This window comes from Mobula hypostoma, chromosome 4 (genome assembly GCF_963921235.1).
Source record: "Mobula hypostoma chromosome 4, sMobHyp1.1, whole genome shotgun sequence".
NCBI classification, from domain to species: Eukaryota; Metazoa; Chordata; class Chondrichthyes; order Myliobatiformes; family Myliobatidae; genus Mobula; species Mobula hypostoma.
Genome location: NC_086100.1, coordinates 70,219,147 through 70,235,910, shown reverse-complemented (window position 1 = coordinate 70,235,910; position 16,764 = coordinate 70,219,147). Strand labels below are relative to the sequence as shown.

General features: G+C 38.8%; 1 protein-coding gene across 5 annotated transcripts in view; it reads right to left on the bottom strand.

The window, feature by feature from the left end:
* Nucleotides 1-16,764, bottom strand: part of per2 (period circadian clock 2) — an 89,681-nt gene that overhangs the window by 62,273 nt on the left and 10,644 nt on the right. For all 5 annotated transcript variants that reach the window (XM_063045923.1, XM_063045924.1, XM_063045925.1 and 2 more), the window contains 6 exons: nt 16,336-16,434; nt 15,566-15,720; nt 14,251-14,372; nt 12,274-12,472; nt 5,020-5,071; nt 460-602 (listed from right to left, as the gene is read on the bottom strand). In XM_063045923.1, coding sequence (XP_062901993.1) covers nt 460-602; nt 5,020-5,071; nt 12,274-12,472; nt 14,251-14,372; nt 15,566-15,720; nt 16,336-16,434 — 770 coding nt within the window. The remainder of the gene's footprint in view (nt 1-459; nt 603-5,019; nt 5,072-12,273; nt 12,473-14,250; nt 14,373-15,565; nt 15,721-16,335; nt 16,435-16,764) is intronic.

The window sequence follows — 16,764 nt, the reverse complement described above, 5'->3', positions numbered from 1 at the left end:
AATCCCACAGGTGTGCAGGAGTATGAAAACAAACAAGATGACACATTCTGATTTTTAAAACTGATTTTCAATGTTCATTTTGTGCCAGCGTTTTGCTTCTGCATTGTGGCAAACTTGGAATTGGTGGTGATCAGTAAGATCAAAGACTTGGAACTGTTGCCACATGTAAAACGGCCTCCAGTGAGTACTGCACTCTGACAAGTTGTTTGCAGACAGCTGGCCAGCTGGAGGCTGTCTAGGTTGCCTTAATACAAAGGCTAAGTTTTATAATAATGACCTGACCTGTCTTCTCGTTTTCTAGACAACCAGTGAGAACTAACTGATTGAAACCAAACAGAACATGTTACAAGATATAATAGCAAGTAACCCCACCTCAAAGATGACATTGGGAGGTGCGGAAAAGAATGCAATGAGTGTTTTCTTTGCCTGATAATTATGCCTATCTGTTAAGATTCTCACCTTCATATCCTGAGTGCACCCTTTCAGCAAGTAACAGACAGCACAGTTGGTCGTCGTCATCTTCAGATGCTCGTACCCTTGTGAGATAAGGCGTTACACGAAAAGGATAGTAATGAGTGCTATGATCTCGCTGTTGGTTCCCACTGTGAAACAGACAGCAACAGTAAGTCCAGAGCCAGTACCAAAACACATCAAAACAAGTAACTTATTTCAGCTCTGTACAATTGAAACTGCATTTACACAACATGACATATGGTAGCAAACACTGTTTTACTGCACTCTGGTTATCTACCAGGCTCTTTCTGCTGTGTTGTAAGTTTTGCATTGGATGAACAAGAAGCAACAACCTACAATGTAATGTTCCTTTTATGGGGAATATGAAGCAAATCAACCCACATTCAAAAGGTCAAAGTTTAAAGTAAAGTACATATATATCACTATATATAATTCTAAGATTTATTTGCTTGAGGGCATTCACAGTAAATACAAGAAACACAATAAAATCAATGAATACTGCAGGATGGACAGACAACCAATGTGCAAAAGGTAACAAACTGTGCAACTTAAAAAAAGAAAACTAAGAAATAGTAATAATAAATAAGCGATAAATATTGAGAACATGAGATGAGGAGTCATTGAAAGGAGTCCATAGGGTGTGGGAACAGTTCAGTGATGGGGTGAGTGATGTTATCCTGTCAGGTTCAAGAACATGATGCTTGAGGGGTAGTAACTGTTCCTGAACCTGGTGGTGCGAGTCCTGAGGTTCCTGCACCTGCTTCCTGATGGCAGGAGCAAGAGGAGAGCGTGGCCTGGATGGTGGGGGTCCTTGATTATGGATGTTGCTTTTCTGCAACAATGTTCTGAATAGATGTGCTCAGCGGTGGGTAGGGCTTTACCCATGATGTTCTGGGCTGTATCCATTACTTTTTGTTGGCTTTTCCATTCAAGAGCATTGGTATTTCCATATAAGGCCATGATGCAACCAGTCAATGTACTCTCCACTTCACATCTATAGAAGTTTGTCAGAGCTTTAGAATGCATGCAGAACCTTCACAAACTTCTATAAAAGTAGAGGTGCTGCTGTGCTTTCTTCGTAATGGCACTACATGCTGGACCTGGACAGATTTTCTGAAGCTATAACAACGAGGAATTTGAAAGTTGCAGACTCTATCCATCAATGATCCCCCGATGAGGACTGTCTCATGGACCTCCGGATTCCTCATTCCTCTTCAAGTCAATCAGCACCTAACGATGACCATTATGTTTGCACCTGACTGGGACTCTAGCAAGGTAATTTGCAAATTTCACACTGTTCTTCAGGACCACAAACATCAGTACGATCTAATCTCCCCCATTCAACCCACTAACATCATCGATTGAGGACCTGTTCGGGCCCCAACTCAGTGTCTGCTTGACAATCTGACAGTCACCAACACTTCCCACCTCCATCGGTTACTGATCACCCAATCTTGAGCCTAGCTCTCTGATGACTGACCCCCGATGTAATTCATACTCACTCTCTGATCAGACTCTCTTTGCCAACTGGCTGCTCGCTCCCAATGCACCCCTGTCTCTCCCTCTCAGACATTCTGCAGCATATGATAGTAAAATAATGCCAGCTCAGTAGTACCCATGACCTTTAACTTCTGATACTAATAACACACGAATCCGTGCGTTCCTTGAAACATTCAATGTTGTGCATTTTGATGACCACACAGTGGATCATTAGAAGCAAAGCACAACTTTCAGCCTATTATCTTTAACAGACTGTAGCAATAAAATTTGCATGGATGCAGACATTACAACGAGTAAATTGCGAATTGAAAACTTGGCATCATGTCAGGGCTCCCCTGATCCAGATATCAATCATCCATAAACAGTGGATATATTCTGGGTCAAGAACCAGATCACTGAAAAACAGGACAAAAAGCCAAGTATTTGCCAGCTTGCAGCTATGACACTGAACCACTACATATCATTAACTTCCAGGGATCGTATCTCTTATATTCTGCCCAATAATTCTACTTCAACCAATGTCACTAAGGCAGAGATTATCTGGTTGTCAGTCCTTTGTAGTCAGTTATTCACAAATTTCCTGCTCTGTTTTCTGTATCCAAGAGCACTCAAAATTCATAAATATTTTTAGGGCTGACCATCCTTTAATTTCAGCGCCAGCTATTCAGGATATGTGCTTTAGTTTTACATAAGCAATTTCAGAATTGCACAACAGTATTACTAATTAAGGTGTGTACACACGTAAGCAGTTCAGAGCTGTAATTAGCATTTAGTTAACCTTTAACTTCAGGCTTGTTATGTAACATGTATCAAGTCCTTCCTACTTCTTGCATACTGTTAACCTATTTTCACTGATAATGTTTTATATTTTGCAGATATTTTCCAGTATTGTACAGGAAGGAAACAAATCCACAGACTCACAATGTCAGTAGCAACCATAATGCTACTGTAAACTAACTCTGCCTGCATACGGTCTGTATCCCTCTATTTCCTGCCTGTTCTTGTGTCTGTGTAAATGCCTCTTAAATGTTACTACTGTATCTGCTTCTACCACTTCCCCAGTTGCATGTCCCAAGCATCAGCCACTCTGTATAAAAGAAGCTGTTATGAAAATCTCCTTTAAAAAGTTTCCCTTTTCCTATGCCTTCTACTATTTGACAATTCCATTCAGAAAAACTCTATCTACCCGATCTATGCCTCTCGTGAATTTTATATACTTCTATTATCGCCTCTCAGCCTTTGACACACCAGAAATAAAGCAAATCCACGTTTACCCATTCCTTCTTAAAGCTAGTACCTTTCAATCCAGCCAACATCCTGGCGAACTTTTCTGCACCCTCTCCAAGACCTCCAATTCTTCCCTACAGTGTGGTGAGCAGAACAGCACAAAATGCTCCAAATGCAGCCAAACTGAAGTTTTGTACAGCTGCAACATAACCTGCCAAATTTATTTTCAAGTCTTTGTTGATAAAGACAAGTATGCTAAACATACTCAATACCACCCTATCCACTTGTACTGCCACTTTCAGGAAGCTCTAGACTTACACACCTAACATCCTTCTGAACATCAATGTCCTACCATTTACTGAATATTTTGCTCTTGCAACTGACCTCAGAAACTGCATCACCTCAGATTTTTCCAGATTAAAATCAATTGCCATGATCTTATAGAACTGGTATTTTCACTTATTTACACAAATGTACTATATTATTCAAATATCTTTCATTGCCATATGTTCTACTGGACAGGAATGCATAAAGAACAATTACTAATGCTAGTACCATATATAAAAGCTACAAATATGATTCAATTTATAATCATATCCCCTACACTGCTTCAGAATAATTACTAATAACTTCTAAAATCCTCACACTTTGATTACCACCAAGTTTGCAGTCTAAAACAAGACTCCTGTTCTATAATTAATAACAGGGCATCCTAACCACCTGAAGCTATATAGAGTTACAGTCTCATTGAATAGTCTTTTCTCATTATTTAAACAGAGACTGGTTAGAAACAAGCTATACATGCTAGAAATTCTAATGCATACAAATGGATGCAGTGCACACCGGAACGGTTCAGGGAACTGTCTCCTGCACAAATGCTAGTTGCACCCAAGAACGTTAAGTACAACGTACTTTGGTAAACAGCCTGGAAGTGGAAATGGAGGCAGGGTTCAAAGTTTAAGAACAGGAAGGTTAGTGCAGTGATGGAGGAGAATGACCAGGTCTGTGAATCACACTGAGCATCAGATACACATCAGGTATGGGAGGTAGAAGACTGATGCTTCTGTTGTCGAGCTCCAGGATAAAGTGCTCTGAAGGACTGACAAGGACTTAGAGCAAGGTGGGATCCGAGGGTAGGGAGGACTGAAGGAAAGGGAGCATTACAGAGTTGTGGCTTGGGCAAAGGATAGCTGTGGTGGTGGAGGTTGGAGGCTGCGCAGTTCAGACATAGCAAGAGCTATATGATGAAAGGCAAGGAGGGAACTGATTCAACAGGGATGCCAACTCTACATACCTCTGTGAAGCTACAGGTGTCCCAGGACTGGCCTATCCTGGACAATGTGGTGCAGCTTCTCTTAAAAGTGCTCCAAGGGACCAGTGAATTGGGAATTACATCAGCCTTCCATCACTGGCATGGAAATCACAAAGGATTGAAAGTGAATCATTCCAAGAACTGGAAACTACCCAGTTATTTTGTTCTTGTATTTCACTCTGTGACTAAATGATTTCCAATGATACAGTGCCGGAACATCAGAATTATGTGACCTATTTTCTGTGTCACTATTTTTACCTATTTAAAAAAATCTTGCACAATTTGGCTCTCTTTGAGTCTTTCCAAAGTCTGCAGAGCTACAGTAATTTTCATAAATTTTTGGGCATCCCTGATTCAACTTTTTCTCCCCCCAAAAGGTTTCTCACAGATTACCACACTAATCACATCAATGCTCTCGAGTGCAGAACTTACTGCCATTCTACCTTCCTTCACACACAAGTCTTCTATTTTTTAATTCATTCATCTCCAGTCTGTCTTACACTCACCTAATCCGGCAGAAGAAAGACTTCTCCTGCATACAGCCTGAAGGCAATGAACCTGAAAGAAAGCAACAGCAATATGTTAGGGAACTGCAACTGAACTGACAGAAAGAAAACAAAAATCTCACTATTATGCAGTTACAATGAAACTGAATTGATTCACAACCTATGAAATGAATCTGAGGGGAGTATATGGTGAAATACAGGCACTTTGATAATAAATTTACTTTGAACTCTGAACTCTACATTAATTGCTGCAGTCTTTTGTGAAGACTTAAAAGAAGCACATGAATGTAAGTTCAAATCTGACACTGTCATAGTTGGGTAACAATTTTTTCCAACCGGTGTGATAATCTTTGCTGTGTATTTTGTGATTGAACCAAGTCTGCCAAGTTTAGAAATAACACATGGCTCATTATCTCCAAATAAGAAGGAAGACACCACCATTCTCTGGCTGAATCAGGAGGGAAGCGAGATACCATGCCAGTGAGTGCTAAGGTCTTAACCCGAGAATTCCCCTTGTAGATCTCTGTTGCCTTATCATCTTTTCAAATCTATTTACTATCTCACTGACTTTTTAAAAGATAACATCTTGGAACAATTACTTATTTTGAAGACGTTCTACAACAAAGTTTAGAAATATTAAAATGGTGTGTGTGTGTGTCTCATGTCTCAGACCATGAATATTAATGTATTAATGACATGTCTCAGGATCTCCACAACACCAAGAGCCGATTACAATTGGGGCAAGACCGTGCTTTCAAGCCTGAGCACAATGTGTAAAATTAACAACAAAAAGAATAGCATCCAGGCCTTTTCCACTCTCAGTATGAAGTTTAGGACTTGGGACTTAAGGATCCTTCTGGACAGCTACAACAGTCTCACTGTCTGGTGCCTAATTCTCATATTGCACCTTATCCAGAGTGGCACAGTCAATGACCAGCTCCAAATAAGAACAATGCCTTCTGGAAGGACAAACTAGAAGAGAAATACAGTCTTCTTGGAGTGGCTTTCACCATCAAAACAGTTATTTTAGCATCAAAGTTATTCTCCATGTGGGACAAATAATCAGCTCATGCCCTCCGTCTCACTTTACCGCAGAAGCAGCATACTATCAGTCCAAATGCCCCAATCCTGAAAACTACAGATGAGGCCAAGGAGTATTTCTTCTCTGAGACTGAGGAAACCCTGGCTTATTTATCATTTATACTAAATAGACAGCTCATCTCAGCTATCCCCCATAGTGTTCAGTTATGGTCACTGCCCAAACAGACATATCGCAGCATCAAATAAAGAGACAGACTTATTCAGGCCTGAAGCATACACATTACTAAACTGGTGTTAATGAATCATGCTAGCCTGATTTAATTATATGATGCTAATCTATGTGTTTGAAATTTAGGTTAATGTGGTATCTATTTTTGAAATAAAAAGTACACTATTTTGGGTATACATCATTCATGCCAAGATTAATAATATAGAAAAAAATGATTAGGATTATTGTTATTCAGCACTAAACAGACCTTTTAGCATGCAGACTCCCTCTTGACTATTAAGCAACCATTTATGCTAATCCTATTTAATTCTCCCCATGCTCCCATCTACTTCTTGCATTCTCGTATCTTGCCATCAAGGGCAGCGGACTATATCCAATTAAACTATCATCAGCATGTTTTGCCGATGGCAGAGGAAACCAGAGCACCCAGAGGAAACCCATGTGATCAGAGGAAGAACATGCAAATGGCACGAACACAATACTTGAGGTCAGGATTGATCCTGGGTTGCTGATGCAGTGAGGAAGTGGCTCTACCGCACTGCCTGAGGGATTATTCTAGGATTTAGAAATCTAAGCCATGAAAATTTAGGACATAGTCGCTGCTAAAGTAGACAAAAGCAGCCTACATGCCTGCGTCAGCACTGCACTTGAGACAAGGGTTCAAAATGATCAAGCAAGACAATAGATTAGAAGAAGCCTTTCTCTCCCCATGACATGGCTATATAGAGCAGACAATCTAATGCTGTTGAAGCAATCTTTTTCTAAATAAAAAACTGGATAGTCTTTTAGAAATTACAATATAGGCTAGAAGAGTAAAGGAAATACATAGATTCACTTCCTGCCCAACAAAGCCACGTTCCATACAATTTTCTCTTGCTTCCTGTTCATCTCACCCTTGTAAGTAAAATGGTTTCCCCCCCAATACGCTTAGCTTGTATTCTCTTAAATACACATTTGTTGTTCTCCTCAACTGTGTGATGGAGCAGTCTATTTCACAATCTCGCTACTTCCAGTGTAAGGTTTTTAAACATTGACAATCATCCCAGGAGGATTGCATCCTTCTTTAGATTGCTGTCCCATTTGAAGCTTTGCTTAGTATCTTGGTTTTTGATATGGTTATCACCTGCCTGCCATATCTCATTAAATGTAAGAAAATATTCAAAAAGCATTTTAGGTGCAATCTACTGTCTGTCAACACATTTTCAATTTTTGAAGTACATATGTTTAAAATCTGTGGTACAGATCCTGTCCTCTGCATTAGCATTTATTGTCCTCCTAAATCCAATGCAATACGCACATACCTGCTTCCTCTCAAAATTCTCAAAACCGTTATCCACCATTATATTGGACTATGACAGGACTGTCATTGCTAGTGATTTCAATATTCAGATTAAATGTGAACCCTGAATTCATGAGCTTACTAGCCAGCCTAGATCTTACCCAAGGTGTCACTAAGCCCATCCATGAATTGGAAATACATTTGATTTAGTAATGACAAATGGGTTAAATATTGTTAATGTCTCTCTCTGTCTGATACCACTATCTCTGATCATTTATGTGTACTTTCTGATGCCCTTCTGCCCTTTGATGCCCTTCTGCCCTTTGATGCCCAAGACTACAAAATAAATTTCAGTTAAAGTACTGTTTCTTGTTGCCGCAACACAACTTAAAATTCTCTGAACTGGCTAGTTTATCTGCTCAGTAAATGGGCAGCACAGTAGTATAATGGTAAGTACAACAACGTCCTACGGATCTAGCGACCCGGTTCAATTTCCATCACTGCCTGTAATGAGTTTGCACGTTCTCCCTGTAACTGCATGAGTTTCCTCCAGGTGCTCCGGTTTCCTGCCACAGTCCAAAGATGTACCGGTTGGCAGGTTAATTGGTCGTGTAAAACCGTCCCGTGATTTGACTACGGTTAAGTCAGGGGTTACTAGGTGTCATGGCTCAAAGGGCCAGAAGGGCTCATTCCAGCAACACACATCAAAGTTGCTGGTGAACGCAGCAGGCCAGGCAGTATCTCTAGGAAGAGGTATAGTCGACGTTTCAGGCCGAGACCCTTCATCAGGACTAACTGAAGGAAGAGTTAGTAAGAGATTTGAAAGTGGGAGGGGGAGGGGGGAGATCCAAAATGATAGGAGAAGACAGGAGGGGGAGGGATGGAGCCAAGAGCTGGACAGGTGATTGGCAAAGGGGATATGAGAGGATCATGGGACAGGAGGCCCAGGGAGAAAGACAAAGGGGGGGGAACCCAGAGGATGGGCAAGGGGTATAGTCAGAGGGACAGAGGGAGAAAAAGGAGAGGGAGAGAAAGAATGTGTGTATAAAAATAAATAACGGATGGGGTACGAGGGGGAGGTGGGGCATTAGCGGAAGTTAGAGAAGTCAATGTTCATGCCATCAGGTTGGAGGACCTTATCGCAATTCCTCCGTTTCCTATTCCACACTGTTTGTCAATAAAAAATAAATGGTTAATTCTTTCAACAATAACTTGACAAATATATTAAACACAGTGGCCCCACTTAAGACCTAGAAAGAAATCACTGAGTAAAAAGTCACCATTGTTAAATAATTTTGTCCACAGACTCACGAGATCATGCAGAGCACCTGACAGAAAATGGAGGAAAACTGGGTGAGCAGTCCACCATAATATTTTCAAGGAAAAAACTAGCCTCCTTTAACGTTGATATACGCTGTGCAAGAAGAGCCCTTTTCCCCGCAAGATTATTACGGAGAATATCAGTGAATCAATATTGTTCTCAAATAGAAACCAACTGTTGAACCCTGCCCAAATGTATATTGTCCTCAGCCAAGCATCTGCTACAAAATAAGAGGAATTCACAACATTGTTTTCAACAAAGTTACTTCCATTAGGAAGAGTATTGCTGCAGGTTCTGGCAACCTCTGTAGCCAACATTGTAAAATGACAGCAACCACATCAGAATTTACAGGTACAGTGGATTCCGGTTAATTGGGACACAAGGGGTCCAGTCAATTTTGGCCTAATTAAGCAGCTGCCTCAATTAGCTGAAGGTAGAGTTAAAAAGGTATAAAAAGACATACTACCACCTAACTGAGTAACAAGTTATATATTTAAATGAAATATACAACAAATTAGAACTCTATCAATACTACTACAGCACTATAAAACTATTTCTTCATAATAGCTACTGAAGGAGGAATTCATCCACTGTACACAATCATATTCTTTTTTTGAATATAAATGAACCAAATCAGTGCAGACACCTAGTGCAGATAATGGACTGCCTTCATATAAAGCTATCAATGATTGCATCCTCCAAATCTTTATTTTCATTGTAATATTCAAGATGATCATTTATTCCTTCAAATTGTTCGTAGTTCCTAACTCGAAGTAGTGAAGTTGTTTCATTTTCACTCCTGGCTGTTTCTGGTAACTCCAAGCCTGAATACTTGAAACCACAGTGAGCAAAACTGTTCTGAATGGTCTTACTGTTTATTTCTCGGCAACTGTTGGTGACAAAAATCACTGAGTTTGAACACAAGCGCACACAACAGATGCTATACAAATGTTATTTGTTCTAAGCATGGTGTAGTGCCTAATAGACATACTGACTCCAGTTAGAAGCAGTTTGGCAACAGTCTCCTGTCCTAAATAAGCAGTATTTTGTCCTAAATAAACAAACAGAATTCTGGCATATTTCTTGATTAATTTTCATTCTTTAAGGTTTTCCCAAATAAGCAGCTGCTTGATTAACTATTGGCCCAATTAGCTGGAATCCACTGCATTTCCAATTCAGAACTCTCTAAGATTGTAACAAAGAGTAAACTGTCTACTTGTTGTCTCAAACCTATTACTACCACAATTTTTAAGGACTGTTTTAATAGTGTTTTCAATTATGTTGGGAAATAATTAACACATCCCTTAAAACTCAAGTTTTTTCCAGATGCTTTCAAAATTGTGCCAAACCCCTACTTAAAAAGCCAAATCTTTATAGGGGGGTACTAGCTAACTACAGGCCTACTTTCTTGAGAAAGCCATTTTCAACCAACTCAACAACTTTTCAAATGAGAACAATATTCTAGAAAAGTTTCAATCAGCAGAGACGTCCGTTAACAAAATTGTCAGTGAACTTAAGCTCAGCCAGCAGAGTCTCATTCCAATTCTTCCAGATCTAAGAGCTGCCTTTGACACAACGGACCACAACGTACTCCTAGATCACCAGGAGAATTGGTTTGGCCTCTCTAGTAGTCCCCTTTATTGGTTTCATTCATATATTTTAGAGGGAAATTTTTTGTCTATCTTGGAGACCAATTTTCTAACGGATATGATGTAACTTTTGGTACCTCTCAGGGAAGCTATCTTGGTCCCCTACTCTTCTCCTTATATATGCCTCCCTTGAGAAACATCATTAAAGAGTGTAAACTTGATTTCGACAGTTATGCAGCTGATACACAACTGTATATCTCAGTTGAGCTTGGTGATGATAACACCCTATCTTCTCTGACCTGGTATGGGTGCAATAAACAAATGGATGAGGAATAATTTTCTAATCTTGAATGAAGATAAAACTGAAATACTTCTGGTTAGTTGCAAAGGCAAAAGAGATAAACTTCTTGATAAACTTGGGAAATAGGTTTCCCTTGTAAAACCAGAAGTAGCAAGACTGGATGTTACCTTTGACTCAGATTTGAATTCTAAAGTGACCAGAGCAGCATTTCTACATTTAAGAAATACTGCAAAGGTACATCCATTTCAGTAATGTAATGATGCTGAAAAATGAACTCACACCTTTACATCCAGTAGACTAGATAACTGCAATTCACTTTTTACTGGCCTTCCAAAGCAATCTATTGATAATCTTCAACTCATTCAGAATGCCACGGCTAGACTTTTAACTAAAACCAGGATAAGGGAACATATCAATCCTGTCCGAGCTACTTAGCAATGGTTTCCTTTATCTTTTAGAATTGATTTTAAAGTTTTCTTACTTGTTTTTAAAGGTCTTAATGATCTGGAACTGGAGTACATCACAGAATCATGTTTGTTTTATAATCATGCTTGAGCTCTCAGGTTTTCTTTTACCAGTCTCTTAAATTTAAACAATCTCCCCTCAAAAGATAATTGGGAGGTCAACTTCCTTGAACTATGGTCCTAAAACGTAAAATTCAATACCTAAACTATAAGAGATGAAACCTTAGTTGACACTTTTAAACACCAGTTCAAAACCTACTTATTTACCCTTGCTTTTAACTAACATATTTTTGTCTTTTATTCTCATGTTTGCACTTTATCCCATTATAACGCACTTTGAACTGCATCCTCTGTATAAAAAAGTTCAATAAATAAGTTAAAATTATTATTCAGAATGTCTGAATTCTCAAGTAAAGGTAGTAAATTAGAATTCCCCAATGAATTTATATTATTCCCACTAGGAGATGCCCTTCCTAACCTTCCTCTCAATATGCACAATTTCAAAATAAATATAAAAACAATTTACCAATTACATGCCTATTCTATAAAATCATTAATGTCTTTTTGTAATCAGGCAATAGGTCACAGCAGTTCCTGATGTTTTAATTTTTGCTGCAAGGGCTGTGGGGATGAGAAAACTGAATGAGAGAGAAAGAAAAGGTTGTCCGTAGCCAACCAGGATAGAATTGTGAAGATGGATAATTAATTTTCAGTTTTATTCAATTATTTTTATGAATTAGAAAGGAACTGTGCAGAGGTGCATACTGTATATAAAAATTACCTCAGCGGAATCAACACAAAGACATAATTCAGAGTTTGAGTTGTCCACACAAAAGGACATGAATGACATATATTTTACTCAGCTTCCTAGATTTGGAAAGTTGACAGCAAAATTAGATTAGGCAACCAGATAACTGTACTGAGCTCTGTGAGCAAAACAACTACTGGAAGAAAGCAGACATCAATGGCACCATTACATAACAGTATCTGAAAAGCTGTTTAAGGATCTATTAATATGATGCACACTCACCAGCTGTGCACATGTTCCACATAGGAAGCTGAGATGGCTTTGTGGAGCTGTAGAAAACTCCAACATCTTGTGGAGCAAGCAGTTCTGTGAATTTCATGCTTTTGAAGACTTCTTTGTTACAATTCAAAATAGAGGCAGCTTGGTCAGAGATGTATACAATCTGGCCCGTGATTAAGGAAACAGTTACAGCAAAGATATCCTGAAAAACACGCCCAATGCAGCAAATGAAAAAAAAAATCAAAACTATGTTCAATACTCAAATACATACACAGCTAGGTAAATTTATTATATAGAAACTAGGCTGATTTATAAACAAACTGAAGTAGTGTATAAGCTGTACTGTTGGACCCAATGTACTTTTACAATTAGTGGAACAATTTTCCTCAGAAGTAACACTGTTCTGCACTTCAACACTAATGTGATTTCAACACCTTGTCCACATACATCTCCCATGCATATTTCCACTGGCTACTAATACAAAATTTGAATCAAAAGGTTCTTGACTGCTCCAGATTTATCAGCACTACGTAACAATTAATTACAGCACGGAAACAGGCCATCTCGCCCCTTCCAGCCCGTGCCAAACTCTTACTCTCACCTAGTCCCACTGACCTGCACTCAGCCCATAACCCTCCATTCCTTTCCTGTCCATATATCTATCCAATTTAACTTTAAATGACAACATCGAACCTGCCTCAACCACTTCTGCTGGAAGCTCATTCCACATAGCTACCCCCTCTGAGCAAAGAAGTTCCCCCTCATGTTACCCCAAAATTTTTGCCCTTTAACTCTCAACTCATGTCCTCTTATTTGAATCTCCCCCACTCTCAATGGAAAAAGCCTATCCACGTCAACTCTATCTATCCCCCTCATAATTTTAAATACCTCTATCAAGTCCCCCCTCAACCTTCTACGCTCCAAAGAATAAAGACCCTTTCTCTGTAATTTAGGAGATGAAACCCAGGCAATATTTTAGTAAATCTCCTCTGTACTCTCTCAATTTTATTGACATTTTTCCTATAATTCGGTGACCAGAACTGTACACAATACTGCAAATTTGGCCTCACCAATGCCTTATACAATTTCAACATTACATCCCAACTCCTATACTCAATGCACTGATTTATAAAGGCCAGCATACCAAAAGCTTTCTTCACCACCCTATCCACATGAGATTCCACCTTCAGGGAACTATGCACTATTATTCCTAGATCCCTCTGTTCTACTGCATTCTTCAATGCCCTACCATTTACCATGTATGTCCTATTTTGATTAGTCCTACCAAAATATAGCATCTCACATTTTTCAGCATTAAACTCCATCTGCCATCTTTCAGCCCACTCTTCTAACTGGCCTAAACCTCTCTGCAAGCTTTGAAAACCCACTTCATTATCCACAACGCCACCTATCTTAGTATCACCTGCATACTTACTAATCCAATTTACTACCCCATCATCCACTAAAATCTGGGCAGAGACTAAGGAACCAATGCATTGTTTGAGGTATCAGTTTTGGGTGAGAGATTGAACAGGCACCTTGTTTGCTCTCACAGGTTAATGTAGAAAATCACAAAGCATTACTTTAGAGAAAATAATAGTTGTCCAGTGTTCTGATCAGTGTTTCTGAAATATCTTCATCATGCTACTGTTTGTAGAAATCTGTTTCGCTGTGTTTCCCACATTCGTAATAGCACTTACAGTTCAAAGCTTCTTCCAGATCTCATGAAAGGGATGTGAAAACTATTCTATAAAAACAAGCCTTTAATTTTAAATCAGGTAACTTGTTACTTTACCATTCATCTTTGTTTGCATCCTTCAAAATAATAGCTAATTCTGAACAAACTCAAAATGGCTTAGTTTTCTTAATAGATAACTACTGATGAGATTTGCATTTGACTCATAATTTGTATGAAATACTTCCTGTACAAAGCTACCACAAAGATTAGATACCAGGCATTTATTTTTTTTTACAACTTACAGCATTCTTTGAGGTGTATTCAGAAATGGTATTCTCTACTTCATCGACTGTGAAGGAGTTCATGCTCAAGCTATTTGATTCAGTATCAGTGTTCATTAGGACCCTGTAGTATTCTTCATTTGCTGCAGAAGGAATTGACAAAGTGACATTCACCAATTATTTAAACATTACCAATATTATGCAATTCTTAGAAAAACTCTCCAGCTAAAACTCGAGATGCTGAAAAACAAGTAGTCTCTTGCCTTCTGATTAAACATTCACTGACCTCTAACTCTAAAGCAAACAAAAGGTTAGATATCGAAAGAATCCAACCAAATTACAAGAGTTAAATTAAATCTGGAAAAATTAGTAAATTTCTCTAACAAAATAAAAAGTGTTAAGCGAGTGGGGACTACTGCGAATTGAACTGCAAGTTGGAAGCACATACATGGTAACAAACGTTTTAAAAAAACGCACATCTGAAATTGAAACAAAAAACAAAAAATATTGGAAATACGAGGGGTGATTGATAAGTTCGTGGCCTAAGGTAGAAAGAGTCAATTATAGAAATCCTAGCACATTTATTTTTCAACATAGTCCCCTCCTACATTTACACAGTTAGTCCAGCAGTTGTGGAGCATACGGATCTTGGACCTCCAGTAAGTGCCCATAGCATGGGTGATTGATAAGTTTGTGGCCTAAGGTAGAAGGAGAAGACTCATACAGCTCTCGTTACGTGCACATGCAGTTCAACTCTGAGTGATTATGCAGTAAGTTTTAAGTTAATAACTCATCTCCTTCTGCCTTAGGCCATGAACTTATCAATCACCCCTGCTGTGAGCACTTTCTGGAGGTCCACGATAGCTGGACTAAGTGTGTAAATGTAGGAGGGGACTATGCTGAAAAATAAATGTGCTAGGTTTTCTAATATTGACTCCTTCTACCTTAGGCCAAGAGCTTATCAATCACCGTTTGTACTCGGATGAGGCAGCATCTGAATGAGAAACATAGCAAACATTTCAGGTCAAAGATCCTTCAGAACAGGGGAAAAGAGAAAACTGGTTTCTTTCTAAGTGTAGAGAGGGCGAGAGCTGATTAGGACAGAGGGATTATCTCTGCTAAGCTGAAGGAAGGGTTGTCCTCATTTCATAGTTTTCTTGTTTCTTTGCTCAGTTCTTTCTCTCACTGTTCCCTTCTTAGTCCACTGACAAGGTGCTCATTTATTTCAAGTGTTCTTATGACTTTGTTAATCTTCCCGGATTGGATACATATAGAAATGCCTTTCTCATTCCCATATCTGAAAATGCTATTCTCTTTTGATGCAGTAGAAGCCTACCTTGCACCTGCTTTACGCAATCCAATGCATACTTCAAGGTAGAAAGTGTCCTGGATTTTCCTTTAGTCATCTTTTCAGATGGCAAGTGCCTTTTTAAGACTGTCAGTGCTTTTATCAACTCTTTCTGTGTCTTTGCTTTGGCAGATTGGTCACTACTGCAATCCAAAAATATAAACACTGCTTTAATTTCATTTTCAAAGCTTCTTATCATCACAAACTGGAATCAAGTGCATTTTATAAATGAAAATGAGCATTCTGAAGCTAAGAACTTGGCCTTTCACCAGTTTTTTTTTCTTCGAGGTAGCCATTTCATTACCTTATTTGGATCATTAAATTTAATTTAAACAGCAGAATTAAAAGTTTTCAGAACTTTTTATTATTAGGAGCACTCTTTTACACAGGAAAATAGTTGACAAACTTCATAAATGCTCGGAGTTCACTTAGATTAAATGAGGCACAGAGACCTGCAATATTCCACTTTGATCTCCTGTATCAATAGCTCAAATGGAGGTTGTAAAACCATAATCGAGGAATGAAGACATTCACAGGAAGACTGAATGAGGGAAAAACTAACTAGAAATTGAACTGCCAGTATCAACTTAACATTGTTTTTGGTACATTTGTGAATAACTTGCATGCAATTTTTAGAGAAGAAACTAACCCACTTTAGTGATGTAACACTTTGAAGAGAACAAAAGTTGCTTCAAAATATTAAAAGTTTTCTGGTCTGGAGAGCAGTGTGGACAGGGGCTGGAATATGCAACACCCACCTGCATCCACTTGTTGAAGGATTGTCTGGTTCTGAACTAGCACTAATGAGGCTGAATCCATTTGAACTGCAGTGAAGGGAGAGGCTCTGAGAATTGGCGCTGCATAAAAAGAGAAAATGGTTTTAATTTTATTTGTAGTCAATAATTATCTCTAACATACATGTCCGGAGGAAAAAACAAAACATTAAAACATTACTTTGCATGATTTATATTGAACATTACTAATACAAAGATCATGCACACAAGGTTTAATTCCCATACAGAGGGGGTATACAGGCTGCCTGAAGAAAATTTATACAAGATGAACCCAGCTGGAATGAGGGCAATTTGGAGTATGGAGTCAGAGAAAGCCCAGGGATAGAAGCCAGCAATATTCTTGCAGTGCTTGAAGCAGCATTCCTGCTCCTCTGTGCTCCAAAGAAATAATTA